The 27,256-nt window shown below is 45.3% G+C and overlaps 1 protein-coding gene across 3 annotated transcripts in view; it reads left to right on the forward strand.

The window, feature by feature from the left end:
• The window catches only part of FAT3 (FAT atypical cadherin 3), a 645,126-nt gene that overhangs the window by 576,300 nt on the left and 41,570 nt on the right, over window positions 1-27,256 (forward strand). For all 3 annotated transcript variants that reach the window (XM_088832053.1, XM_088832051.1, XM_088832052.1), the window contains 3 exons: window positions 629-772; window positions 7,259-7,456; window positions 11,256-12,054. In XM_088832053.1, coding sequence (XP_088688179.1) covers window positions 629-772; window positions 7,259-7,456; window positions 11,256-12,054 — 1,141 coding nt within the window. The remainder of the gene's footprint in view (window positions 1-628; window positions 773-7,258; window positions 7,457-11,255; window positions 12,055-27,256) is intronic.

Consider the following 27,256-nt stretch of genomic DNA (forward strand, 5'->3'; position numbering starts at 1 on the left):
AGCATTGGCCCTAAGTGAGCAGACACAAAAGGACTACCTAAAGGTATCTAGGTCAGAAGGAATGATCCAGCAGATTCCTCTGTCAAGGTGAAACCAAGTTCCTAAACATTGTCTTTTTTGACCAAAAATACGTCTTCAAAGTGAAGTTAAAATGTGGAAAAAGATGCCATGGGCATGATGCTTAGAAACGGAAAGATGTTACTGTGTGATAGAGCCACATAAGATACTCCTGAAGTATCAAAACTGATCCATGAGACAGATCAGTGGTGACAACTGTTGTGATTTAAACAAAGGCCAAGAGCTGTGCTTCTAACCAGCGGCGAGGTACCTCCAGGGGACATCTGGCAATATTTGGAGACATTTTTGTTTCTGACAAATGGTCAGAGGCAATATTGACTTCTAGTGGGTAGAGACCAGGGTGCTGCTAAACATCCTACAATGCACAGATCATCCCCTGGCAACAAAGAATGATCTGGCTCCAAACGCCTGGTTGAGAAACCTGGTCCAAAGACTCAAAGCAAAGACAGCTCATCTTTAGCAGAGGATAGCAAGCCCACAGTACCTCTGCATGGGCCCAGAAGGAAGCAGGCACCATGATCTTTACTGTGGGCCCTTTGTGCTTTGGCAGGTGTCTGGATACTCCCTGCTCATCCAGGCAGTAGACAGTGGCATGCCTGCGATGTCCTCAACTGCCACTGTCAACATCGATATTTCCGATGTGAATGACAACAGCCCAGTCTTTACACCTGCTAACGCTACTGCTGTGATTCAGGTAAGCAAACCTGGCCTGCCAGGCACCTGTGCTGTTTCACTCAGCCTCCATCCTCTGCTGTGATTTCCTTGTCATGGCTTACTCTTGTTTCTGCCTAATATCAACTCATCGCATCATTTGTTGTTCTTGTTTGGTCCCTAAGTCGTGTCCGACTCTTTGCGACCCCGTGGAGTGCAGCATGCCAGACTTCCTTGTCCTTCACCGTCTTCCAGAGTTTGCTCAAACTCATATCCATTGAGTCAGTGATGCCATCCAGCCATCTCTGTTGCCCCTTCTACTCCTGCCCTCAATCTTTCCCAGCATCAGAGTCTTTCCCAGAGAGTTGGCTCGTCACACCTGGTGGCCGAAGTATTGGAGTTTCAGCTTCAGCATCAGTCTTTACAATGAATATTCAGGGTTGATATCCTTTAGCATTGACTGGTTTGATCTCCTTCCTGTCCAAGGAACTCTCAAGAGTTTCCTTCAGAGCCACAGTCTGAAAGCATCAGTTCTCCAGTGCTCAACCTTCTTTATAGTCCAACTCTCAGATCCACACATGACTACTGGAAAAACCATAGCTTTAACTATGCAAACTTTTATCAGCAGAGTGATTTTAGAGCCCAAGAAAATCAAGTCTCTCACTGTTTCCATTGTTTCCTCATCTATTTGCCATGAAGTGATGGGACCAGATGCCATGATCTTAGGTTTCTTAATGTTGAGGTTTTTTTAAAATTTATTTATTTATTTCAATTTGGGGCTAACTACTTTACAATATTGTAGTGGTTTTTGCCATACATTGACATGAATCAGCCATGGGTGTACATGTATCCCCCATCCTGAAGCCCCCTCCTACCTCCCTCCCCATCCCATCCCTCAGGGTCATCCCAGCACACCAGCCCTGAGTACCCTGTCTCATGCATCGAACCTGGACTGGCAATCACATATGATAATATACATGTTTCAGTGCTATTCTCACAAAACACCCCACCGTCACCCTCTCCCAGAGTCCAAAAGTCTGTCCTTTACATCTGTGTCTCTTTTGCTGTCTTGCATACAGGGTCATCATTAATATCTTTCTAAATTCCATATATATGCATTAATATACTATATTGTTAGTTTTCTTTCTGACTTACTTCGCTCTGTATAATAGGCTCCAGTTTCACCTCATTAGAATTGATTCAAATGCATTCTTTTTAATAGCTGAGTAATATTCCATTGTGTATATGTACCACAGCTTTCTTATCCATTCGTCTCCCGGTGGACATCTAGGTTGCTTCCATGTCCTAGCTATTGTAAACAGTGCTGTGATGAACATTGGGGTACACGTGTCTCTTTCAATTCTGGTTTCCTTAGTGTGTATGCCCAGCAGTGGGATTGCTGGGTCATCAGTTCAGTTCAGTTCAGTTCAGTCACTCAGTCTTGTCCGACCCATGAATCGCAGCATGCCAGGGCTCCCTGTCCATCACCAACTCCCGGAGTTCACTCAAACTCATGTCCATCAAGTTGGTGATGCCATCCAGCCATCTCATTCTCTGTCGTCCCCTTCTCCTCCTGCCCCCAATCCCTCCCAGCATCAGAGTCTTTTCCAGTGAGTCAACTCGTTGCATGAGGTGGCCAAAGTATTGCAGTTTCAGCTTTAGCATCACTCCTTCCAATGAACACCCAGGATTGATCTCCTCTAGAATGGACTGGTTGGATCTCCTTGCAGTCCAAGGGACTCTCAAGAGTCTTCTCCAGCACCACAGTTCAAAAGCATCAATTCTTCGTCATATGGCAGTTCTATTTCCAGTTTTTTGAGGAATCTCCACACTGTTCTCCATAGTGGCTGTACTAGTTTGCATTCCCACCAACAGTGTAAGAGGGTTCCCTTTTCTCCACACCCTCTCCAGCATCTATCATTTGTAGACTTTTTGATAGCAGCCATTCTAACCAGTGTGAGATGGTACCTTATTGTGGTTTTAATTTGCATTTCTCTGATAATGAGTGATGTTGAGCATCTTTTCATGTGTTTGTTAGCCATCTGTATGTCTTCTTTGGAGAAATATCTGTTTAGTTCTTTGGCCCATTTTTTGATTGGGTCATTTATTTTTCTGGAATTGAGCTACAGGAGTTGCTTGTATATTTTTGAGATTAATTCTTTGTACATTGCTTCATTTGCTATTATTTTCTCCCATTATGAAGGCTGTCTTTTCACCTTGATTATAGTTTCTTTTGTTGTGCAAAACCTTTTAAGTTTAATTAGGTCCCATTTTTTTATTTTTGCTTTTATTTCCATTACTCTGGGAGGTGGGGCATAGAGGATCTTTCTGTGATTTATGTCAGAGAGTGTTCTGCCTATGTTTTCTCCTAGGATTTTTATAGTTTCTGGTCTTACATTTAGGTCTTTAAACCATTTTAGTTTATCTTTGTGTGTGGTGTTAGAAAGTGTTCTAGTTTCATTCTTTTACATGCGTCTGTCCAGTTTTCCCAGCACCATTTATTGAATAGGCTGTCTGTGCCCAACTGTATATTCTTGCCTCCTTTGTCAAAACTGAGGTACCCATAGGTGCATGGGTTTATTTCTGGGCTTTCTATTTTGTTCCATTAGTCTGTGTTTCTGTCTTTGTGCCAGTACCATACTGTCTTAATGACTGTAGCTCTGTAGTATAGTCTGAAGTCAGGTAGGTTGATTCCTCCAGTTCCATTCTTCTTTCTCAGGATTTCTTTGGCTATTCAAGGTGTTTTTTTTTTATTTCCATACAAATTGTGAAATTATTTGTTCTAGTTCTGTGAAAAATACCATTGGTAGCTTGATAGCGGAGAAGGCAATGGCAAGCCACTCCAGTACTCTTGCTTGGAAAATCCCATGGATGGAGGAGCCAGGTGGGCTGCAGTCCATGGGATCGCTAAGGGTCGGACACGACTGAGCAACTTCACTTTCACTTTTCACTTTCACACATTGGAGAAGGAAATGGCAACCCACTCCAGTGTTCTTGCCTGGAGAATCCCAGGGATGGGGGAGCCTGGTGGGCTTCCATCTATGGGGTCACACAGAGTCGGACACGACTGAAGTGACTTAGCAGCAGCAGCAGCAGCTTAATAGGGATTGCATTGAATCTATAGGTTGCTTTAGGTAATATACTCATTTTCACTATACTGATTCTTCCAATCCATGAACATGGTATATTTCTCCATCTGTTTGTGTCATCTTTGATTTCTTCCATCACTGTTTTATAGTTTTCTATATATAGGTCTTTTGTTTCTTTAGGTAGACATATTCCTAAGTATTTTATTCTTTTTGTCGCAATGGTGAATGGAATTGTTTCCTTAATTTCTCTATTTTCTCATTGTCAGTGTATAGGAATACAAGGGATTTCTCTGTATTAACTTTATATCCTGCAACTTTACTATATTCATTGATTAGCTCTAGTAATTTTCTGGTAGTGTCTTTAGGGTTTTCTGTGTAGAGGATCATGTCATCTGCAAACAGTGAGAGTTTTGCTTCTTTATTTTCCAATCTGGATTCCTTTTATTTCTTTTTCTTCTCTGATTGCTGTGGCTAAAACTTCCAAAACTATGTTGAATAGTAGTGGTGAGAGTGGGCACCCTTGTCTTGTTCCTGACTATAGGGGAAATGCTCTCAATTTTTCCCCATTGAGGATAATGTTTGCTGTGGGTTTATCATATATGGCTTTTACTGTGTTGAGGTATGTTCCTTCTATGGCTGGAATGTTGAGTTTTAAGCCAGGTTTTTCACTGTCCTCTTTCACCTTATCAAAAGCTCTTTAGTTCCTCTTCAATTTCTGCCATTAGGGTGGTGTCATGTGCATATCTGAGGTTGTTGGTATTTCTCCCAGCTGGTATAAAAAGAGCCTGATTCTTTCTCTGCAACTGATTAATAAACATTGATAAAAATTTCACCAGTGGGATTCTCTCAAGTGTCAAGTGCTTTCTGTACATCTGTCCCCATTGTGGCCCAGCCCCTGGTTTAGAGTGAAGGAGGTTAGGATCTGGGAGGTTCAGTAGCTCACCCAAGGTCAGGCCACTGTAAAGTGCTGGAGTCAGCGTTTGAATTCAGGTCTGTCTTCAGAAGAGAGTATTCTCTGCCCACAATGACCAGCTGCCTTTAAACACTTTGTGCTGTTCTAGCAGGGAAGGGCTATTGATAGGAGCCATCTCGTTTGTCAAAGAGGGATTGGCCATCAGGCTAGAACTGCTCCTCATTAAAATCAGTCTTCCATAAGCAGTCTGTTTAGCACTTTAAGCCCACCTTCTCTCTAAAAGTAGACTGCAGGAGACAGTGACTTCCTGCTGGTATTCTGCTCTCAGAGAGAACAGCTTTTCATCCTACCTTTTTTATTTTTATTCAAAAGATATCTCATGAACACAAGTCCTAAACACTGAGCTACCTCCATTGCCCAGCATTTCTAGAAGCTGGAAGCCCGACTTCAGGAGGATCAGGAAACCCGGTCCAGGAATACTGTCAGCATGCAGGATTTACTGGAGACAGGGGTGGACAGATGTGTACTGGGATGGCCACAAATATTTTAGGAAATCAGCCTCAGAGTCACCCCCATGGGTTCCCAGGGCTTTGTGGGTAGAAGGTGAGATGAGAGTGAGCCAGGTCTCGAGGGACCCCCTTTGGAGCAACATTCAAGATTTTGAGTCTGGCCGTCCATAGCCCCCAACCCCCACCCCGCCCCACAGCACTGGGCCCCCGAGGATCAGGCTGAGCATCCCTGCTTCCTTGTCAGCGCTTCCTTAGCAGAACCGGACCCCTTCTCTGGGGGTGTTTGTTTTTCCTCTCCTCTCTGATGCCTTTTCTAGCAGCTGTGCATGCCTGCCCCTCCACGGCTCCGCAGAGCTCGCCCAGGCTCCTACGCCCTCCCCTCACCCTGGCGCCCTGTCCCCCAATGGTTTGGCTCCCCACCACCCCCATCCCCTCGGGGCCACTGTCTCCCCCTCCCCCTCTCCGCCCTAGCCCCACGCAAAACGGGCTCTGCCACTGCAACCTGTGCTTTTATGACACGATTGATCAGCCTGATGGCCTGTCCTCACCGTGCTCCAGGAAGTCAGCCAGGGAGGAACAGAGACTCAGCCCTGAGCGGTGATCATGGCTCCTGTCTGCAGCGCGGCCGTCTGTGCTGCATTTCACCCTCCTTCCTCACGTGAGACCCCTTGGGCACACATCCTCTCTCCCTCTCTCTTCTGCGGAGGAAATGGCTTTTATGGAGAGAGCAAACAAATCCACAAATCTGTTTGGTGTGGTGCTGAGGCTGCTGTCTGTGCACCAGTAAACCCGTGGGGGGCTGGGGGTTTCCACCTCTGATCCCAGAGAGATGGTGTCTGGTTCCCAGTGACCCAAAGGCCACGTGAGAGGAGAAACAAATGAGAGGTCTCTGAGGTTCTCCTCACCTCATTCTCTTGCAAAAAAAAGTAATGCTCCTCCCATTGTTCACCCCAGAATAATTTTTTTTTCCAACACACGGTTCTTATAAGACAAACTCAGCACCTAAAACGTGAGTGCACCCTCCGTGTGCGTGACTCCCATCATGCAGGGTGTCACTCTCTCCATCTCTGTGACATAGACTCAGTTAATCCGAAGTCAGTCTCATCAGAAGGCCTGAACTAATGAAACTGACTCTAGGTCCGCGCTCTGGTAATGCTAAAGTCCAAACAGGGCGGAGCAAGGAAACCCATGCCCAAGCCACTGAGGAATTTAATTTTGTGTTTTCAGAGGACAACCTTGGACCCTCAGAAGGAATGACTAAGAGTCTCTGTGTTTCCATCTGAGACAGAAGGCAGAGTTTCTGCAATGTAACTTTGGCATAAGGACATCTGGGCTTCCTAAACTTCTGATGGAGTTGTAGATGTCTTTTCTCTTCATTCTCTGATTGAAGAATATCCCATCCCCTTTCTCTTCCCTTGAGAAACAGAGGAACTGTGTTCTGATGGGTGGGATTTAAAGCCCTATTTTCCACCCAAAACATGCCTTTGTATTTCTACCAGGAAGTTGCCAGGATGTCTCCCTAAAAGTCCAGTATCGTGACACTGTGTCACCATGTTGGACCTCAGCATAATTGTGTTGTGACAGGTGTGAGGAAGGATTTTCCATCCCAAAAGGTTGATGTTTTCTTGGCCCCAGAGGATTTCTGGTGCCGTCATGAAGGATGATGAGCACCATGGCTTTCCAGAGCCATCTGGGTGAACTCAGGGCAATTCCAGCCTTTCAAGGACAGATAGAGCCAGGCAGCGTCCTTGGAACCTACAAAGCAGTTCAAGGCCAAGTCCTTGTGTTCTCACCTGCAGCTTATTGTCTCACGGGGCAATCTGGGGAGGCAGCCAATGATGGGGTGATGCTTACAGACACCAGCATTTTTCAGAAGACGAGATAATATCACAGGGAATCCCTTCCATTAAAAGCTCTGTTTTCTAGCCCAGCACTCTCAGCTGGTAATGATGGGTTTTTTTTTAAATGTGCAGAGAGGTGTAATTTTATCTTCCCTTTTAATATACTCTCTTATGCAGGAAAATAAGCCAGTAGGCACCAGCGTTCTGCAGCTCATGGTGACAGACAAAGACTCCTTTCACAATGGGCCTCCCTTCTCCTTCTCTATTTTGTCGGGAAATGAAGAGGAGGCATTCGTGTTGGACTCAGACGGGATCCTGAGGTCAGCTGTGGTCTTCCAGCACACAGAGTCTCCAGAGTACGTGCTGTGTGTCCAGGTACGACCTCATCCTCTACCTGTTGCAGGCCAGCTTTCTCTCCCACTACGGGCTCTGCCCCTTGGTTTGGTTTTTATTTTTTTTTCTGTTGAGCAAGTCAACATAATTCATTACCATGTAGGAGTGTTCCCTTTTTAATCTCATTTTCAATTTCACACCAATAAAAGTGGCCTCTGTGTGTGAAACCGAACAGGAAGGAAAGGAAATATCATTGTTGAGAAGGGACCTTCCTGTAGGGTGTGCCAGACTAACAGTCTCTGGCTTAAATCTGTATTCTGAACATTCCTGGGGCTCCAGATGAGCCCCAAAGACAACTCACTGGTCAAGATTTACTGCTCGGGGGTGGTTGTCATTTAGTTGCTAAGTCATGTCCCACTCATTGCAACCCTATGGATTGTATAGTTTGCCAGGGTCCTCTGTCCATGGGATTTTCCAGGCAAGAATACAAGAATGGGTTGCCATTTCCTGAGAAGTATTTCCCAGATCACCCCAACGGGGAAATGACCAATCCTTGTGCTGGTGTTTTAAAGCTATTAATATTTCATATTAATATTTAATACCTCTGCTTTTTAAGAGACCTCTGCTTGAGCTTCCCAGGGGGCACTAACTTTACCACTTTCCCAGTGGTAAATAACCTGCCTGCCAATGCAGGAGACGTAAGAGACATGGGTCGATCCCTGGGTTGGGAAGATCCCCTGGAGGAGGGCATGGCAACTCACTGCAGTATTCTCACCTGGAGAATGCCATGGACAGAGGAGCCTGGAGGGCTGCAGTCCAGAGGGTAGCAGAGTTGGACACGACTAAAGAGACTTGGCACACCACACTTCTTTGTAAGTTTTCCCAGAGAGGGGAAACAGGAACAGGGACTCAGGTGGCAGTGACCTCCCAACATTTCAGCTTCCTCAAGGTCATGATGTCGAATGAAGGGAGACCAAGAGGCAGACGTGGCAGTTACGGGAAGGGCATGAACAGAAGCAGGAAGCGAGAGAGTGCCAAAAAGTCCCTGGTTGCAGATTTTGCCAGTCCCGAGACTTGGGTCCCATCAGTGAGACTGAGTGGCTGTCTTTTAAGCACAGTTGGCACAGAGAGCAGCCTATTATAATAGTGGAAATGATGAGAATAGTCAGTCTTTATATAGAGTTTAATTGTGCACCTTATCTCTTTGGATAAGTTATGGCTACCCTACCCCACGAAACCTTTCAAATTAATGACTTTTGGCTCGAAGCACATTGATAAACTCTTCAGTTGCCACCCACTCCTCCAACAATATTATGTGAATGACTTTATATCACAGTTAGAGGTCCTCAAGGGCAAGGAGTGAGTTTTAGTACCTTCTCACAGAAGCTACTGGGGCTTCCAGCTGGCACTAGTGGTAAAGAACCTGCTTGCCAATACAGGAGATGCAACAGACTTGTGTTCAATCCCTGCATAGGGAAGATCCCTGGAGGAGAAAAAGACAATCCACTCCAATATTCTTGCCTGGAAAATCCCATGGACAGAGGAGCCTAGAGAGCTGTAGTCCATGGAGTCACACAGTTGGACACGACTGAGTGACTCGAGTGTGCACAGAAGCCAGTACAGTTCTCTGGCTGTTAGAGAGCACATTTCACATCTTAGACTTTCTAAACACCATGGAGAGTTTTCTGCTCCTGGTCCCTTATATTAAACTTACCACCGAGGCCCACGTTCTGTCTCCAAAATGCCTCAGCGTGCATCAGATATATACCCTTTGCAATCTCCCCCCTTTACTCTAAATTGTCCCATACTGAGTCTATTGCAAAACCTCCTGGGTGTTCCTCTGGCTTCAGCTTTATTCTTTCTGATCTATCTCTGTACCCTTTCCAGGCTAACCATTCCACTTTGATTATTTCATTCCACTAAACCAGAGGTCAGCAGACTATAACCCCTGAACCACATCCTGTCCTCAACCTGTTTTTATAAATAAAGTTTTATGGGAACTCAGCCTCACCGGTTCACTTACATATGCTCTGGGCTGCCTTCCTGCTGGAAGTTGAATAGTTGATACAGATCATATAACCCCAAAGCCTAAAGTATTTCTTGTCTAACCCTTTACAGAAAATGGGTGTTAACCCCTAAACTAAAAACATCTGAGCTCCCTACTGCCAGAAACCTTGTGAATTCTGGCTTGTTCAGATGGTGAATTTTAGGGTTTATAGGAAGACATGACTGTCCAGTCCTTCTTAGCCCACAGGCCCATGGGTCTGTTACCTTACACCCAGTGGCTTCTTGCCTTTCTGGTCTCTGATCTTTGAGTGGGCAACCTCTGACCTGTGGAGTCTGAACTCATCATTGTCCTTCAAGATTCTACACAATTTGACTTCAAGTTCAGTCCTATTTGCTAAATTGATCACCCCTAAGTGAATTTTCCATTCTAGCATCTCTGGTTTATATAGTCCATTTTAAAAAGCATGTGGTTGTGGGAATAATAAAGATAACAACAATCATATTAACTCTCATGCACCAAGTACTTCTGTGGGTTGGATCTGTGCCGAGTATGTAGCAACCACATGAGTCTTAATCCCCACAGTACAAGAATCCTGTGAGGTAGATAGGACTGTTTCACTCAAATAAGATACAAAAATTGAAGCTCGAAGAAGTTAAGTGACTTACTTCCTACCAGACACATAGTAAGAGACGGAGCAAAGATTTGAACTCGGGTCCATGTGATGACCAAACTCCTGCTTTCACACTGCTTCCACGTACAAGGACATATCTCCTGAGGTGTCACCTGGCCATCCACATCCTGAGATGAGAATCTGCCCTTCTCAGAAGCCCTCTGGCACTGACCACCTTCACGTTGTATGTGGCAGGTCCTCAGTTAAGATATGTCAGGTGGTGGTTCTGTCAGTCCTTACAGAAAGAAGGAAGACAAAATGGCTTTTTTCAGGCTTTACTCATTGTACCACCCTTTATTCTAAGCCTCAGTATTGTGTCCTTCTCACTTGAAATAACATTGTTTCTTAAATATACAAAAAAGCATGTCGCTGTCTGGTCCCATCCAAAGCAAAGAAGCCAAAGACAACTAAAATTTCTCTTCTAAGTTGGAATGCCTCTTTACAAGGCTCCCCTGTGGCTTCTGTCCAGAACTAAAACACAGCCAGCCTCTTTGGGGCACTGTGAATCTCAGCACCCTGCATCCTTCCATCCCAGTTCACCCTCACTGGCTTTATTATGTTGACACATTTTATTCTCATAGCAGAGTGTACTTTCAGTTCAGTTCAGTTCAGTCGCTCAGTCGTGTCCGACTCTCCGCGACCCCATGAACCACAGCACGCCAGGCCTCCCTGTCCATCACCAACTCCCGGAGTACACTCAAACTCATGTCCACAGAGTTGGTGATGCCATCCAGCCATCTCATTCTCCGTCGTCCCCTTCTCCTCCCGCCCCCAACCTTTCCCAGCATCAGAGTCTTTTCCAGTGAGTCAACTCGTCGCATGAGGTGGCCAAAGTATTGCAGTTTCAGCTTTAGCATCAGTCCCTCCAATGAACATCCAGGATTGATCTCCTTTAGAATGGACTGGTTGGATCTCCTTGCAGTATAAGGGACTCTCAAGAGTCTTCTCCAACACCACAGTTCAATGGGCACCAAAAGTGATAAATCACTCCTCTTACTTATATGTACATGCTCAAATTCTGTAGAACAATGACAAGGGATGGAGGGAGCATCCATGTGGCTAAAGGAGCAGACACTTTCTATCTGGGTTTTGTTGCTCTTTAAAAAATTACTGTGGGCTTTTACCTTACTTCCTCGTCTTCCCTCCCTGCTGGGTGATTTTAGGCGAAAGACTCCGGCAAACCTCAGCAAGTGTCTCACTCCTATGTCCGAGTGCGGGTCATCGAGGAGAGTATTCACAAGCCCACAGCCATCCCCCTGGAGATTTTCATTGTTACCATGGAGGACGACTTTCCTGGTGGGGTCATCGGGAAGATCCACGCCACAGATCAGGACGTGTATGACGTCCTCACGTTTGCGCTGAAATCTGAGCAGAAGAGCTTGTTCAAGGTGAACAGTCACGATGGGAAGATCATCGCCCTGGGGGGCTTGGACAGTGGCAAGTACGTCCTGAACGTGTCGGTGAGCGACGGCCGCTTCCAGGTGCCCATCGACGTGGTCGTGCACGTGGAGCAGCTGGTGCAGGAGATGCTGCAGAACACCGTCACCATCCGCTTCGAGAACGTGTCCCCTGAGGATTTCGTGGGGCTCCACATGCACGGGTTCCGGCGCACCCTGCGCAACGCGGTCCTGACCCAGAAGCAGGACAGCCTGCACATCATTAGCATCCAGCCCGTGGCAGGCACCAGCGAACTGGACATGCTGTTCGCGGTGGAGACGCACAGCAGCGAGTTCTACAAGCCGGCCTACCTCATCCAGAAGCTGTCCAATGCCAGGAGACACCTGGAGAACGCCATGCGCATCTCGGCCATCCTGGAGAAGAACTGCTCTGGGCTGGACTGTCAGGAGCAGCACTGCGAGCAGGGCTTGTCGCTGGACTCGCACGCTCTCATGACCTACAGCACGGCCCGCATCAGCTTCGTGTGCCCGCGTTTCTACCGGAACGTGCGCTGCACCTGCGACGGTGAGTGCGCTTTGGAGCGAACCCTCCGCGGCCCGGGCTGTGTGAGGCGGCTTGGGCTACCGTCCCTGCCGGCTCGTATCCGTTCATTCACTCACTGGACCACCGGCGATGTGCCTCCTCACCGTGAGAGATGCCGGGGCTGCGGGGTGAACAAGACAAGCTCAGCCCCCCTTGGGTGGAGCGGGGAGCTTATGGGCAGTCAGACATACAAGTGGGCAGGCATTGTCCCTGAGATGAGCCTCCTTAGGGGACCCAATCAAGGGGGAAGCTTTCCTGAAGGGACTATTCTCTAGGTTGAGATGAAAGATAAGCAGGAATTAGTCTTTCTCTGTCTGACTTACTTCACTTTGCATGATAGTTTCTGGGTCTATCTGTGTTCTGCAGATGGCATTATTTCATTTTTTATGCCTGAGTAATGTTCTGTTACACACACACCCCACATCTTTATCCATCCATCCGTTGATCATAGATTGCTCCTATGTCTTAGCTACTGTAAATAGTGCTGCTGTGAACATTGTGGTGTATGTATTTTTCAAATTAGAGTTTTCACCTTTTCCAGATGTATGCCCAGAAGTGGAATTACTGGATCATATGGTGGCTGTTTTTAGCTTTAGATTTTTAGATTCTGTTTTTAGATTCTTTGCAGAATCTCCATACTGTTCTCCATAGTGGCTGTAGCATATGTCATATGATATCACTTACATGTGGAATCTAAAAAAAATGACAAGTGAACTTACTAAACAGAAATAGACTCACAGACATAGAAAACAAACTTATGGTTATGAAAGGGGAAAGGCAGTGGAGATGAATCAGGAGTTTGGGATTAACAGATACACACCGCTGCATAAAAAACAGATAAACAACAAAAGACCTACTGTGTAGCACAGGGAACTGTATTCAATATCTTAAAATAGCCTACAATGGAAAGGAACCTGAGAAAGAATATATTATACATATAAAACTGAATCACTTTGCTGTATACCCGAAGCTAACACATCATTGTAAATCAACTGTATTTCCTTTTTTTTTAAAAAAAAAAAAGGAAAAGTAGGAATTAGATGTGTGGAAAAGGTAGCGGAGGGACAGCATTCCAATGGAGAAGGTGTTTGTATGAGGCTTAAGGGCACAATAGTAGCCTACACCAAGGGGGCTGAAAGAGCTCTCCGGTGATGACAAAGACTTCTGAGGAGTGATCACACAAGAGCCATTAGGATGAAGTCCTAGAAATCATCCCAAAGCAGTGGAGCCATTGACTGATTTGAAGTGGAGAAGTCATGGAATCAGGTCTGTCTTTCACAGAGAGCTTGCTGACTGCTGAGGGGATGGGTTAGACGGACCAGGCCAGAGGCAGGGAAGCAAGTTCAGAAGCTACCAGGGTGCATAAGGGCAGCTGGGTTTGCTTGAGTGAAACCCGAGGGCCAGATGCAAGGGAGCACGATCGGGGGTGGATTTGACCTCCAGAGTGGCGGAGATGGATGGTTCCTGTTTGTTGGTATAACTGGAGCCACTGAACTTTGACCTTCCCTGCTCAGAGGCCATAGCTACACAGAGTCAACCACGGTGGTCAGCAAAAACCATTGCTCACTCCCTCTTTTACTCTCTGACACGTGGTGCTATAAATTCACTGCCCTCTGTGAAGAAAATTGCACCCGGAATTTTCCTAGCCAGTATGAACTTGGCCCAAAGGGACTGTGGCCGGAAGAGAAGCCATTCTTAAAACACCCCTTTAGATGGTTGAGGACAGACAGGGCCCTCACCCTCTCCCCTTACAGAGAGTTTAGATTTGCCCTTTGGAGAATGAGTTCATCAGAAGAAAGCCCTGGAGATCACAGCTCCCTCTGGGAGACCTTTCCATGACCCCCATGCAGCCCAGAAGCGTGCAAGCCACTCCCTCTGTGGTTCCCAGTGAGCTTTGTTTGTGTTTCCATCAGGTGGAGATACAGTGATGTCCAAACTGTTGAGTATGTAAGTTAGCTCCAAAGTAACTCCAAGCATGCGTGCTAGGGGAAATGTGTTTCTGGCAGATGCCACTAACATGCAGGATTTATGAATGCCAGCTGTCCAGACCGCACCTAGGTTTCCTTTGTAGGCAAATTGATTTATGCACCAAAGGTCTGCTAGAGCCTTCCTGTAGGGATTCACAGCACAGTTCAAAAGAAGTTCAAGACAGGACAGGACAGACCCTGCAGGAGAAGCTAAACCAGCTAATTAATCCTTGTTCTCTGAGAATTCGTTTCATTCGGTAAAAATCTGCAGTGGCAGCAATATCTTGTGTTAGCTGCTCAGTCGTGTCCGACTCTTTGTGACCCCCTGGACTGTAGCTCACCAGGCTTCTCTGTCCATGGGATTCTCCAGGCAAGTATACTGCAGTGGGTAGCCATATCCTTCTCCAGAGGATCTTCCCAACCCAGGGATTGAACCCGGGTCTCCCTCATTGCAGGCAGTTTCTTTATCATCTGAGCCACCAGGGAAGCCCATCAGCAATGTCTTAGGTGCTATAAGCTCAAAGTGAATAAAAGACACAGTCCCTTCTCTTAGGAGCTGACTGTTGTGAGCTCAGCTTTTGCAAGTCCCTGTTTGCCTTAATAGTGTTATAAGAAATGCTGGGGAGGAAAAAGGGACAGAGTCCCTGTCACAGCCAGAGGAAAGCTTTCAGTGACATTTAGATGTCAGGGACCACTTGTGTTCTGGGTTTTGAAGGATGAGTATGAGTTCATCAAGCAGAGATGGGCAGAGGGCAGGCTTGGCAGATTTTCTTTACAGCAGGGATTTAGAGGGGTGATTTTGTTGGAGAGAGGGATCTTCCTCTGCGTTTTTCATGAGACACTGATGTTTTATTTTTTATTTTTATCTTTTGGCCACACTCTGCACGGTATGTGGGATCTTACTTCCCCAACCAGGAATCGAACCTGTGAGCCCTGCAGTTGAAACACAGAGTCTCAACCACTGGACCGCCAGGGAAGTCTCCAGAGACAATGATGGTTTATTTTACTTTATTTTTTGGTTTAAAGCAACAAGATCTTATTATCTCATAGTTCTGTACGTCAGAGGTGCAGGTGAGCACAGCTCGTCATCTGGTTCCTCTGCTCAAGCGTTCACAAAGATGAAGTCAAGCTGTCAGACATCTGGGGCTCTCCGGTCAGAGGCTCAGGGGAAGAATCTTCCAGGCTCACTTCAGAGTTTGCAAAATTCAGTTCCTTCTGGTTGTAGGGTTAAGGATACTGTTAGTTTGCTGTTGGTGGGGACCTCTCCCTGGTGGCTCAGCAGTAAAAGAATCCGCCTGTAATGAAGGAGATTCAGGTTTGATCCGTGGGTTGGGAAGAGCCCCTGGAGAAAGGAATGGCAACCCCTTCCAGTATTCTTGCCTGGGACCCATGGACAGAGGAGCCTGGTGGGCTATGGTCCATGGGATCGCAAAGAGTCAGACATGACTGAGTGACTAAACTACCACCACTCTCAGCCTTAAGGCTAAGACTTAAAGAGACACTGATGTTTTAAATGCGGTGAGTTTCAAGGTGATAGCCTTGCCCAGGACTCTTGTTCTCAAGTCCCCATAAACCCTTCTACTCACAGGAAACCCAGAATTCTGGAAGTTTTTGTAATTCAGTCCCAGACATCCCAGGAGGAGGCTTTCTCAGTCTGCTGCTGCTGCTAAGTCACGTCAGTCGCGTCCGACTCTGTGTGACCCCATAGACGGAAGCCCACCAGGTCCCCCGTCCCTGGGATTCTCCAGGCAAGAACACTGGAGTGGGTTGCCATTTCCTTCTCCAATGTGTTTCTCAGTCTAGAAGGAAGCATTTCCTGAGTGGTAATGCTGCAGACTCAGGGCCCACCTCTCAACTTCTTGCCACCTTTAAGTCACTCGTGTAATTAAGCTGTAAAATAAAATACTGAATTTTAGTGGTAAAAGGACCTCAAAACACCATCTGGTCCAGTTCTCATGTTCAGAAACTTTATATGATTATCTCCATTTTATAAATGCAATAGCTCCCTGCCTTGCCCAGGGCATACAGCTGGTGAGAATGGCATACTGATTCAATGTAGGTTCATGTTGGGTCCTTGTTTTATTCCTTGCATCTTAAGAATAAGAGCTCTTCCATATTTTATTCTTAGGTCCTTGTTTAATTGCATCCTAAGAACAGGAGCTCTTCCATTTTGTATATTACTTATAACCCCAGTGCTACGTACTCTATGAGAATATTCAGATAACCCCATTTTTCCTGACAGACTGATCACCAGTCTCACAGACCCACGTCAGGACGGCAGAGGGTCTTGGACTCCAGTAGGCCTGTGACTTACTAGAAAGGCCCACTACTGAGCCCCACACTCAAATATAATGGGAGGCTTTGAGTGAAGCCATGGAGTCAATATATATGTAGCCTGGTGACCCTAATTCTGGTGGTTAGGAAACCAAACTCTAATAAATCTCACAGTAAGATACAATAGAAAAAATTTTCTCGGGGTTCAGGGGGTGAGCTCCTCGTTATATTAGTAATAGTTCTGTCACTTTTCCGAAAGTACAATCTCAAATGAAAATACAGTGACAACTTGTTAAGGAACGCATGAAGCATTGCAGACATTTTCTCATTTATTGGAAAGGAGAGATAATTGAGGCCAGTAAATGCTCCTAGTCCACTCCCCCTCCCCCAACACACACACCATAGTGTTGGCTGCTGTTTAGCCTGGAAGGTTGGCAGATGTAGTAAGTGGACTTTCCTACCACTTGGTGGAATAATTAGGAGATAAATAGAGGTAGTGATCCATTCTGGGCTGTGTAGAAGTATTTACACAAATTTGGCCTCAGTAGTCTACCCTCCTCCCAACTTCCACGTCATCTTTCTCTCATGGAGACTTTTGTTGGGTTGAATTAACATCATTAAGCATCTTGAACTAAAATGCTGGGTTGCTCTGACACAGTGAAAGCAGGCTTGAAATTTAGTGCCAAAGAGGTTTATTACATTCCAGCCCCCATCGAGCATCATGTCTGAGCAGAAGTTTAAGGGTTCTGCTGTCCTGAGATGGCTCCTGGTAAACCTTGGATATTCAGGGGATGTTGGCACTTGGGTAAGAAAGCCTGGGGAATGATAAACTCCCTTGAGCTCCGATGAGGAAGTCAGAGGACAGAGTATCGGGGCAAGCCGTGGGGCAGTGGTCATGGTCTGTTAGGGAAGATTTTCATTGATTTTTCAAAAATCTGATCTAGATACATATCAAAAATGAGAGACTTGTCCAAGAGAATGGATTTGCCATGAGACCATTAGCGTTTAAGACTGGTGTGTTTATGAGTGTCGGTGGAAGTGGGTGCCTGATTCGTCCAGCCTTGGTTCAGACATGGAACCCAGACTTGAAACTGAAGCTCCAGTCAAATGCGTGGCGCGTCTGTCATGGGCAAGCTCGGTGCTGGCGGGGTAAGGAGTCAGCGCCGGGCCCTCAGCCGGGGGCAGCCCGCTGTCGGAAGGCTGTGCAGGGTGATAGGAGATGGCCTGAGGCTGAGGCCGCCACACTCGGTCTGAAAGGATGCCTAGAATCAGACGGGACACAGGGAGGAGTCAGTCCAGGCTGAGAAGCTTTAGAGCCAAGCGATGGAGGTGAGAAGCCCTGTGCAACCAGTGCTCAGTGGAGGCAGGGACCAGTGGAGCAACTCACACCTACTGAGCGGCAACCTGTTACCGCTTTGTTTTTCACGCGTGTGTCAGTTCAGTTCAGTCACTCAGTCGTGTCCTACTCTTTGCGGCCCCATGAATCACAGCACGCCAGGCCTCCCTGTCCATCACCAACTCCCGGAGTTCATTCAAACCCATGTCCATCAAGTCAGTGATGCCATCCAGCCATCTCATTCTGTGTCGTCCCCTTCTCCTCCCACCCCCAATCCCTCCCAGCATCAGAGTCTTTTCCAGTGAGTCAACTCTTTGCATAAGGTGGCCACAGTATTGCAGTTTCAGCTTTAGCATCAGTCCTTCCAATGAATACCCAGGACAGATCTCCTTCAGAATGGACTGGTTGTGTGTAGTTGTAGTTAACCCTGACAATCACCCTCAAGGATTGGGATCATTAACTTTCCTCAGAAGTTAAGGAAGTCACAACTCAGAATGGTCAATTGACCTGCTCAGGGTCCCACAGAACTAGTGCAGGTCAAGCCAGGATTCACACCGGGCTGTCCCAACCACTGTACTCTCCTACCTCCGCACAGGTTTGAGAAAACTTTAAATTAACTGACTGCAACTTCCCACATCCTATTTACTATCCTCCTGCCACAATAACGCAGCCAAGGTTTGAGCCCAGTCCTAGCACTCAATACCTCTCAAGATGGACCTGAGACAACTGGCTTTGTGGGCACCAAGTCTCCCTCCTGTAAGGTCACCTGCTGCCCTTTAAAGCCACACGGAGCCTGACCTGTCTGACCCTCCCGTACAAACTGCCCTCCAGATATCTAAGGATAGTTACTAGGACCCCTTGAATCCTCTTTTTCGAGACAAATAGCAGAAGGTCCTCTGCTCCTTGGCCATCAAGAACAGGAGCTAGAAAGAGTCATAGGCGGTGTAGTTGGAATAGAGAGCAAGCGTAAAGGAAGGAGTTCTCTGTCTTCCTTGGAGGAGTCCGTGAAAGATACTGGAAGCAGTGAATTGTCCTGGGAAGGCATTTCTGAGCAGAGAAAGTAGTAAAGGAATGTTTCTTTACCACTTTTATTTTCTCATTCACTCATCAGTGAAGCAAATGCTTTTCCAAGCCCCGGGTGGGCTGCTGGAGTTAGAGCGGTGAGTGAGGCTGACCTGGCCCCATCCTCATGGCCCGTGAAGCAGCATCGTGCACTGGGCGGGTGACAGGGAGCTCAGCTGGACTGGCTGGTGGAGAGACAGTCCCGAAGGGAACGTGCTGGGACAGGTCAACGGGCCTGCGATAGGCAGCCACAATGACGCGCTTCTCACACACACAGTAAAGTAAAACGATGAAGGCTTCCACGAGGCAGGATGATACTTGAAACTCAACGAGTATTTAAAAAGCATAGGGAAATCTGAGATCTGGTTTACACTTAGGCCTGGACTGTTCATTCCAATTCTCTGAGGACAGAGCCCATAGTCCCACCCAAAGGAATTCTGTATAATTCAGTGTCTGAACCTTAACCAGATTTCCCTACAAACTGGGAAGTTTCTATTCCTCATTCATGTTAGATGTCTGTCTGCAGATCCCTTATCTTTAGCATGCATGGAGTCCTGAAGGGCCAGGAGTGGTCTGGACATGTCCACTGTGGAGGAGATACCAACTTCTTACCGTGTAGATAATCCCTTATATTTTCCATCCACACACAGCTGCCCCAGAGAGGATGTCTTAAATGACACTCAGCCTTTAGCAAGATCATCCCAGAAAATAGGGCTGAACAAAGCAAACACAAATCAAGGTGATTCTGTGCTATGGGAAAAATCACAGGAAACCATTTCAAAGCCAAGGGACCTTAAGAAAATATGTTTTAAAATTTCATGCAAACCAGGAATTATGAAGGGAGCTTACTGACGTATGTGGCATTGGCTGAGACATGGCACCTTGGCAAAGCATGTGAATTCAGGGTGTAGGATGTTTATCTTTAGTTCTTAGATTCTCAGTATAATAAGGCAGAGACATAAGTCAAGAGGTTGAATAAGCTCAAAGTGGCAGCAGTAATAATCAGACCTGGATACTGATGCATTAGCTAAATGGACAGACTTAACCCAGGGGGCTGTGGGAATCCTGGGGAAATAAGGCACATAGCTCAATTGGTAAAGAATCCACCTGCAATGCAGGAGACCCCAGTTCAATTCCTGGGTCGGGAAGATCCCCTGGAGAAGGGAAAGGCTACCCACTCCTTTCCTAGAGAATTCTAGCCTAGATAATTCCATGGACAGTCCATGGGGTCGCAAAGAGTCGGACGTGACTGAGCGACTTTCACTAAGGTGAGGAGAGACATACATGGGGCAGTGAGACCCTTCTAAAACCATGAGAGGATTGCCTTTCTCCTCCCTGCAGGTTCCAGAGCCCTGAGCTTCTGCTCGAGTGAATTATGCTTTCAGCTCTGTGGCGAGTGACCGAAATGTCCACCTGAGCGAAGCTTCGGGAGGTGGGGAGCCTTGTGCTGAGTAGCCACATCGTGTGCACGCCCCTCCTGGTGGAGTCTTTGTGAAAAGAATCCCTCTGCCCGGGACAGTTATGAAGGGGCTGGCCCCGCTGCACGTTGCTTGTGATGCTGATTAACACAAAGTTCTCCCAGGCACGTGGTATTTCATATCATCCGTCGGTTTACCAATCGTGAATCTGACCCAAAAAGGACAGCAAAGAAGGGGTTATACTGCAGCTCAGATCTTCCATTTCCCAGTCAGGCGAGGGTCTCCAGTTTAGGGACCCTGCAGTAATTTGTTTTTACCCTCAATTTTTTTTTCTTTACAAGTTGCTTCCACATACATTAAACCATCTAATGCTCACAAGTTTCCAAGAGTAATTATCCTCATTTTTCATGAAAGGGAAGCAAGACTCAGAGAAGTGAAGTGACCCCTTAAAAACTCTAACTGAAGGACACAAAGAAATATATTAATGCATAATATATTTTAATAATATTAAAATTAATATTAATGTAAGTATTAGACATATAGTAATGTATACTTCTATTCATTCCAGCAGCCATTAACTTTGATAGGTCCCACACAGGAAATGCATTGAATAGTCAGGAAGAAAATTCAGGGTCGCCGCTTGTCAGCGTCACACCATTTCCTATTACACTGCCCTGCCTTCTAGAGGGGACCTAGGAGTGGGGGACAGAGACTTCTCCGCCTGCTTCCTGCTCTGACAGTTGCTAAAAGCACCTGATCCTTCTGTCCTGCCCCGACTCGCCACAAATGGCGTCAGTTGCTTTGATAAAGGGGGCACTTCTCCCTTCACGCTCACCCTGGCCCCAAACTGATGGATGCCTGAAGACACAGAGCATGTAAAGCTAGAGCCCACACCCCTGGTGGACCTCTGTTCAAAGAGGAGGAGGGGACGGCAGACGACGAGAGGGCGGGATGGCATCACCGACTCGATGAACATAGGTCTGGGTGGACTCCAGGAGTTGGTGATGGGCAGGGACGCCTGGCATGCTGCGGTCCATGGGGTTGCAAAGAGTTGGACACGACTGAGTGACTGAAGTGAACTGAACAAGCATAAGCTTTGCAAAACAAGTTAACCCCTCCTCATCCACTGAAATCATGCTGCATTTTATGTTGCTAGAGATTTTAGGGCTTTGGCTGGGAAGAAGGTTGTTGTCCCCAGGACCCAGATCTAGAGACACGGGTTCAATCCATGGGTTGGGAAGATCTGACATCCATCGGAGGTCAAAGGACATGTGGCATTGTTCAGGGCTGGTGTACGAAGGTCAAGTCCTTCTCACATAAATATTTCAGAACGGATCTAACTACTTATCATAGCTGATAGAGAGGAAAGAAATACAATATTGTATATGGGAAGTATTTGGTTTGGGGAAAGTTGTTTCTCAGTAATCAGAACTCTTTCTCTGCTTGAAAGAGACTACGTTTTATACACTTGCTCACATCTGTCCCCAGCTCAGGAGGACATTACATTCACACTAACCTCCAGACTCTAATCTGCCTTCGTACCTCCTTGAGCCACAAGAGAGCAGACTGCGAGCAGAGCGAACTGACAGCAGCAGCTGGGGAGCAAACGTTTATGGCTCTTCCGGTCCCAGGCTGGGAGGCAGGGAGGTGGCCCCCTGGGATTTTTTTTTTTTTTTTTTAATTTTTGAACAGAGGAAAATTTATGCGTCGAACCTGGACTGGTCACTTATGATAATATACATGCTACAATTCCATTCTCTCCAATCATTCCACCTTCACCCTCTCCCACAGAGTCCCAAAGACTGTTCTAAATGCCTATGTCTCTTTTGCAGTCTCTTATACAGGGTTCAGGTTACCATTTTTCTAAATTCCATATATATGCGTTAATATACGATATTGATGTTCTTCTTTCTGGCTTACTTCACTCTGTATAATTGGCTCCAATTTCATCCACCTCATTAAAACTGATTCAAATGCATTCTTTTTGATGGCTGAGAAATACTCCATTGTGTATATGTACCAAAGCTTTCTTATCCATTCATCTGCAGATGGACATCTAGGTTGCTTCCATGTCCTGGCTATTATAAACAGTGCTGCAATGAACATTGGAGTACATGTGACTCTTTCAATTCTGGTTTCCTCGGTGTGTATGCCCAGGAGTGCGATCGCTGGATCATATGGCAGTTCTATTTCCAGTTTTCTGAGGAATCTCCACACTGTTCTCCATAGTGGCTGTACTAGTTTGCATTCCCACCAACAGTGTAAGAGGGTTCCCTTCTCTCCACACCCTCTCCAGCACTTATTGCATGTAGATTTTTGGATAGCAGCCATTCTGACTGGTGTGAAATGGTATCTCATTGTGGTTTTGATTTGCATTTCTCTGATGATGAGGGATGTTGAGCATTTTTTCATGTGTTTATTAGCCATCTTTATGTCTTCTTTGGAGAAATGTCTCTTCCAGAAAATTGCTGAGGAAGGGAAACTTCCAAACTCATTCTATGAGGCCACCATCACCCTAATCCCAAAACCTGGTAAAGACCCCACAAAAAAAGAAAACTATAGGCCAATATCACTGATGAACATAGATGCAAAAATCCTTAACAAAATTCTAGCAATCAGAATCCAACAACACATTAAGAAGATCATACATCATGACCAAGTGGGCTTTATCCCAGGAATGCAAGGATTCTTCAATATACGCAAATCAATCAACGTAATACACCACATTAACAAACTGAAAAATAAAAATCATATGATTATCTCAATAGATGCAGAGAAAGCCTTCGACAAAATTCAACATCCATTTTTGATAAAAACTCTCCAGAAAGTGGGAATTGAAGGGACATACCTCAACATAATAAAAGCTATATATGACAAACCCACAGCAAACATTATCCTCAATGGTGAAAAACTGAAAGCATTTCCCCTAAAGTCAGGAACAAGACAAGGGTGCCCACTCTCACCACTACTATTCAACATAGTTCTGGAAGTTTTGGCCACAGCAATCAGAGCAGAAAAAGACATAAAAGGAATACAAATTGGGAAAGAAGAAGTAAAGCTTTCACTGTTCGCTGATGACATGATCCTCTACACAGAAAACCCTAAAGACTCTACCAGAAAACTACTAGAGCTAATCAATGATTACAGCAAAGTTGCAGGATATAAAATCAACACACAGAAATCCCTTGCATTCCTATACACTAATAATGAGAAAATAGAAAGAGAAATTAAGGAAACTATTCCATTCACTGTTGCAATGAAAACAATTGAATACTTAGGAATATATCTACCTAAGGAAACAAAAGACTTGTACATAGAAAACTATAAAACACTAGTGAAAGTAATCAAAGAGGACACGAATAGATGGAGAAATATACCGTGTTCGTGGATTGGAAGAATAAATATTGTAAAAATGAGTATACTACCCAAAGTAATTTATACATTCAATGCAATCCCTATCAAGCTACCAACAATATTTTTCACAGAACTAGAACAAATAATCTCACAATTTGTATGGAAATACAAAAAACCTCGAATAGCCAAAGCAATCTTGAGGAAGAAGAATGGAACTGGGGGAATTAACCTGCCGGACTTCAGGCTCTATTACAAAGCCACAGTCATCAAGACAGTATGGTACTGGCATAAAGACAGAAATATAGATCAATGGAACAAAATAGAAAGCCCAGAGATAAACCCATGCTCCTATGGACACCTTATCTTCGACAAAGGAGGCAAGAATATAAAATGGAGAAAAGACAGTCTCTTTAACAAGTGGTGCTGGGAAAACTGGTCAGCCACTTGTAAAAGAATGAAACTAGAACACTTCCTAACACCATACACCAAAATAAACTCAAAATGGATTAAAGATCTAAATGTAAGACCAGAAACTATAAAACTCCTAGACGAGAACGTAGGCAAAACACTCTCCGACATAAATCACAGCAGGATCCTCCAAGACCCACCTCCCAGAATATTGGAAATAAAAGCAAAAATAAACAAATGGGACCTAATTAAAATCAAAAGCTTCTGCACAGCAAAGGAAACTCTAAGCAAGATGAGAAGACAGCCTTCAGAATGGGAGAAAATAATAGCAAATGAAGCAACTGATAAAGGATTAATCTCCAAATTATACAAGCAGCTCCTGCAGCTTAATTCCAGAAAACTAAGTGACCCAATCAAAAAATGGGCCAAAGAACCCCCTGGGATTTTTAAAGCATCAAGAAACTGACCCCTTGCCAGAACTCTCCCTTCTGCCTTAAGAAACCTATTAAAAAGAAAGAGAAGGAGCACTAACCTATCAAAGTCAATGGCTGCTGGAATGAATAGAAATATGTCTATTTATATATATTAACATTTATATTAATCTTAGAATGCACTTATTATAATGTATTAATATAGTTTCTATCTGTCCACCAGCTGGAGTATTTATAAGGGGGACTGGATCTAACATAATGCATTAATTTGATGGATTTAATTATCTAGGTTCTAGTGTTATGACATGGGCTTCCCAGGTGGTGCAGTGGTAAAGAATCTGCCTACCAGTGTAGAAGAAGCAGGAGACACGGGTTTGATCCCTGGGTTGGGAAGATCCCCTGGAGAAGGAAATGGCAACCCACTCCAGTATTCTTGCCTGGGCAATCCCATGCGCAGAGGAGACTGGTGGGCTATAGTCCATGAGGTCACAAAGAGTCCAACCCTACTGAGCAACTGAGCACACACATGGTTATAATATAAGGAAAGAAGAAGAAAAGAACTGTGAATTTGAACTCCAGTTGCTGGTCTAAGTGACTCTGTTGTAACCCAATATAAGTGATGTGGTTGATAAAGTGAGAAGCCCAGTGCTAATTAGCAGGGCAGGACTTCTGGCAAAAGAAAAGATCAAAACATGAGAATTGAAGGGAGAACAATTCAAATGCTGTGTTTATTCTGAAATATAGTGTCTAGCCTTTATTATCGGAGAAGGCAATGGCACCTCACTCCATCCCGAAAACTCCCATGGACGGAGGAGCCTGCTAGGCTGTAGTCCATGGGGCCACTAAGAGTCGGACAGGACTGAGCAACTTCACTTTCACTTTTCACTCTCATGCATTGTAGAAGGAAATGGCAACCCACTCCAGTGTTCTTGCCTGGAGAATCCCAGGGACGGAGGAGCCTGGTGGGCTGCAGTCCATGGGGTCACACAGAGTCACAAACGACTGAAGTGACTTAGCAGCAGCAGCCTTTATTATATGCCCTAACAGCATTTTTTTTTTTAATGTTACCATAGCTCCTGAAGAAGTAAATAGCTTTGCTATCATGGTCTGGAAATTATCTAGTCCTCTTTTCCCCTTTGAAACAGAGGTTTTTAAACTGCATTTTTGATAATGCAAGTTTTCTAAGCAGTGAAGCTATTGCATTAGTGTAGAAAAGACTATAAATGTAGTGTATGTCGCTATGTCTCTGAAACACAGACTTTTATAGAAAGGACGTCTTTTGGCTGGCTAAAATAGGACATAGGAAAAGACACTTCCATGGAATAGAAAGGAACAGATTTCTTAAATACATAAATCATTGTTTCTATGTATAATTGGAAGTTAATGTCCAGTAACTTCAGAGTTAGATCTACTTGGAGTGCATTTTGTGATTCATTTATGCTCGTTACCGCCTCCATGTTGCTGACATCGGCACTGGGTTCTGTTGGCACTTTTGAGCGTGTGCTAACCAGCCAACAAGAGGGAGCTACCTAGAGGTGTGCAGGCCTCAGAAACAGAAGTGAAGGCACACATGAGGACAGCACAGAGTGGGCAGGGGGAGTTGTGAACATGCCATGAGTAAACATGCTTGCAATTAAACCGCTAACTATGGTTGATTAAGGGCTTCCTGGGTGGCACTAGTGGTAAAAATCCTGCTTGCCAGTGCAGGAGACATAAGAGACATGGGTTCAGTCCCTGGGTCGGGAAGATCCCCTGGAGGGGGTCATGGCAGCCCACTCCAGTATTCTTGCCTGGAGAACTCCATGGACAGAGGAGCCTGGTGGGTTACAGCCAGTAGGGTCACAAAGAGTTGGACACGTCTGAAGTGACTTAGCACGCATGCATGCATGGTTGATTCATTCCCAAGAAGCACAGACCCTTACTACTCAAAAGATCTCATCCTTCAAACCTGAGTTTAAAATGCTTTCTTCCTTTACAAAGACTTTTGACATTCTCCCAGGAAGCATAGTTGTTCCTTCTCTAGGGCTTCCCTTGTACTCACAAATCCCTAGCAAAGCAGTTACCTTACTGTATTCTAACCATGTGTTTGTGTGTTGTTTCCTAGGGGGAGGAAGAGATGGGATAATTTTTGTTTTCATCTTTATATGCCCAGGCCTATCACCTCATTGGCCTGAAAATTTTTTTCTTGTTGGGTGAATGCATCAAAAATTCCAAAACTGCTTATCAAAAGTGCCTTGAAACAGATCATAAGGTGGTTGAACACCTGTCTTAAATTCCATAAATATTTATAAAAACGCAGCAGGAATAAAGATTTTTTTGGAACGAACAGAGGAAGATATATTTCAGGGCACTTAGGTCTTTCAGAACCATTTGTGAAGATCACTTCAAATTTTCAGTTAAAAATCCCTTCATCTTCTAAGACTTTGTAAGCTGGATCCTTGCCAGGAGTATCTTTTATGACTGAGCTCTCAACTGGTGGAAAACAGGATTTATGAATTCTGAGTCTGCTGGTGCTTCTTACATCACTCCCCTCCAGGATTAAAGTTCCTAAAATGTTAATCTGTTATGGGCATTAAGTGTACACTTTCTCCTGGACAAAGAAATGACTGTATAATGGAACAATATGCTTAATGAGGAAGAAAGAGTTGGACTAGAAAGGAAGATGATAATGGACCAGATCTTGCTGAGGAAAGGTGCTGCTAAGGTCCAGTGTGTTCTCGGTCCACAGAGAAGAGGGGCTTCTTTCGGCCACTGCCTAACCCAGCTGTAGGTTGCTTTCAATTTGTGTCTTTTTTTCTACAGTATTTTACCACTTACACTCTCACCTAATTGCATTTGAAATACCCAAGACCTTTGGGAAGTGCATTTCCTTCAGGGAACCCGTGTTTGCCGTCCTCACAGTTCTGAAAATCTCCCTTGGGTCCTGCATTCTAC

Source organism: Moschus berezovskii, chromosome 25, assembly GCF_049115385.1.
Source record: "Moschus berezovskii isolate FMDL1 chromosome 25, NW_MosBer_1.0, whole genome shotgun sequence".
Taxonomy (NCBI): Eukaryota; Metazoa; Chordata; class Mammalia; order Artiodactyla; family Moschidae; genus Moschus; species Moschus berezovskii.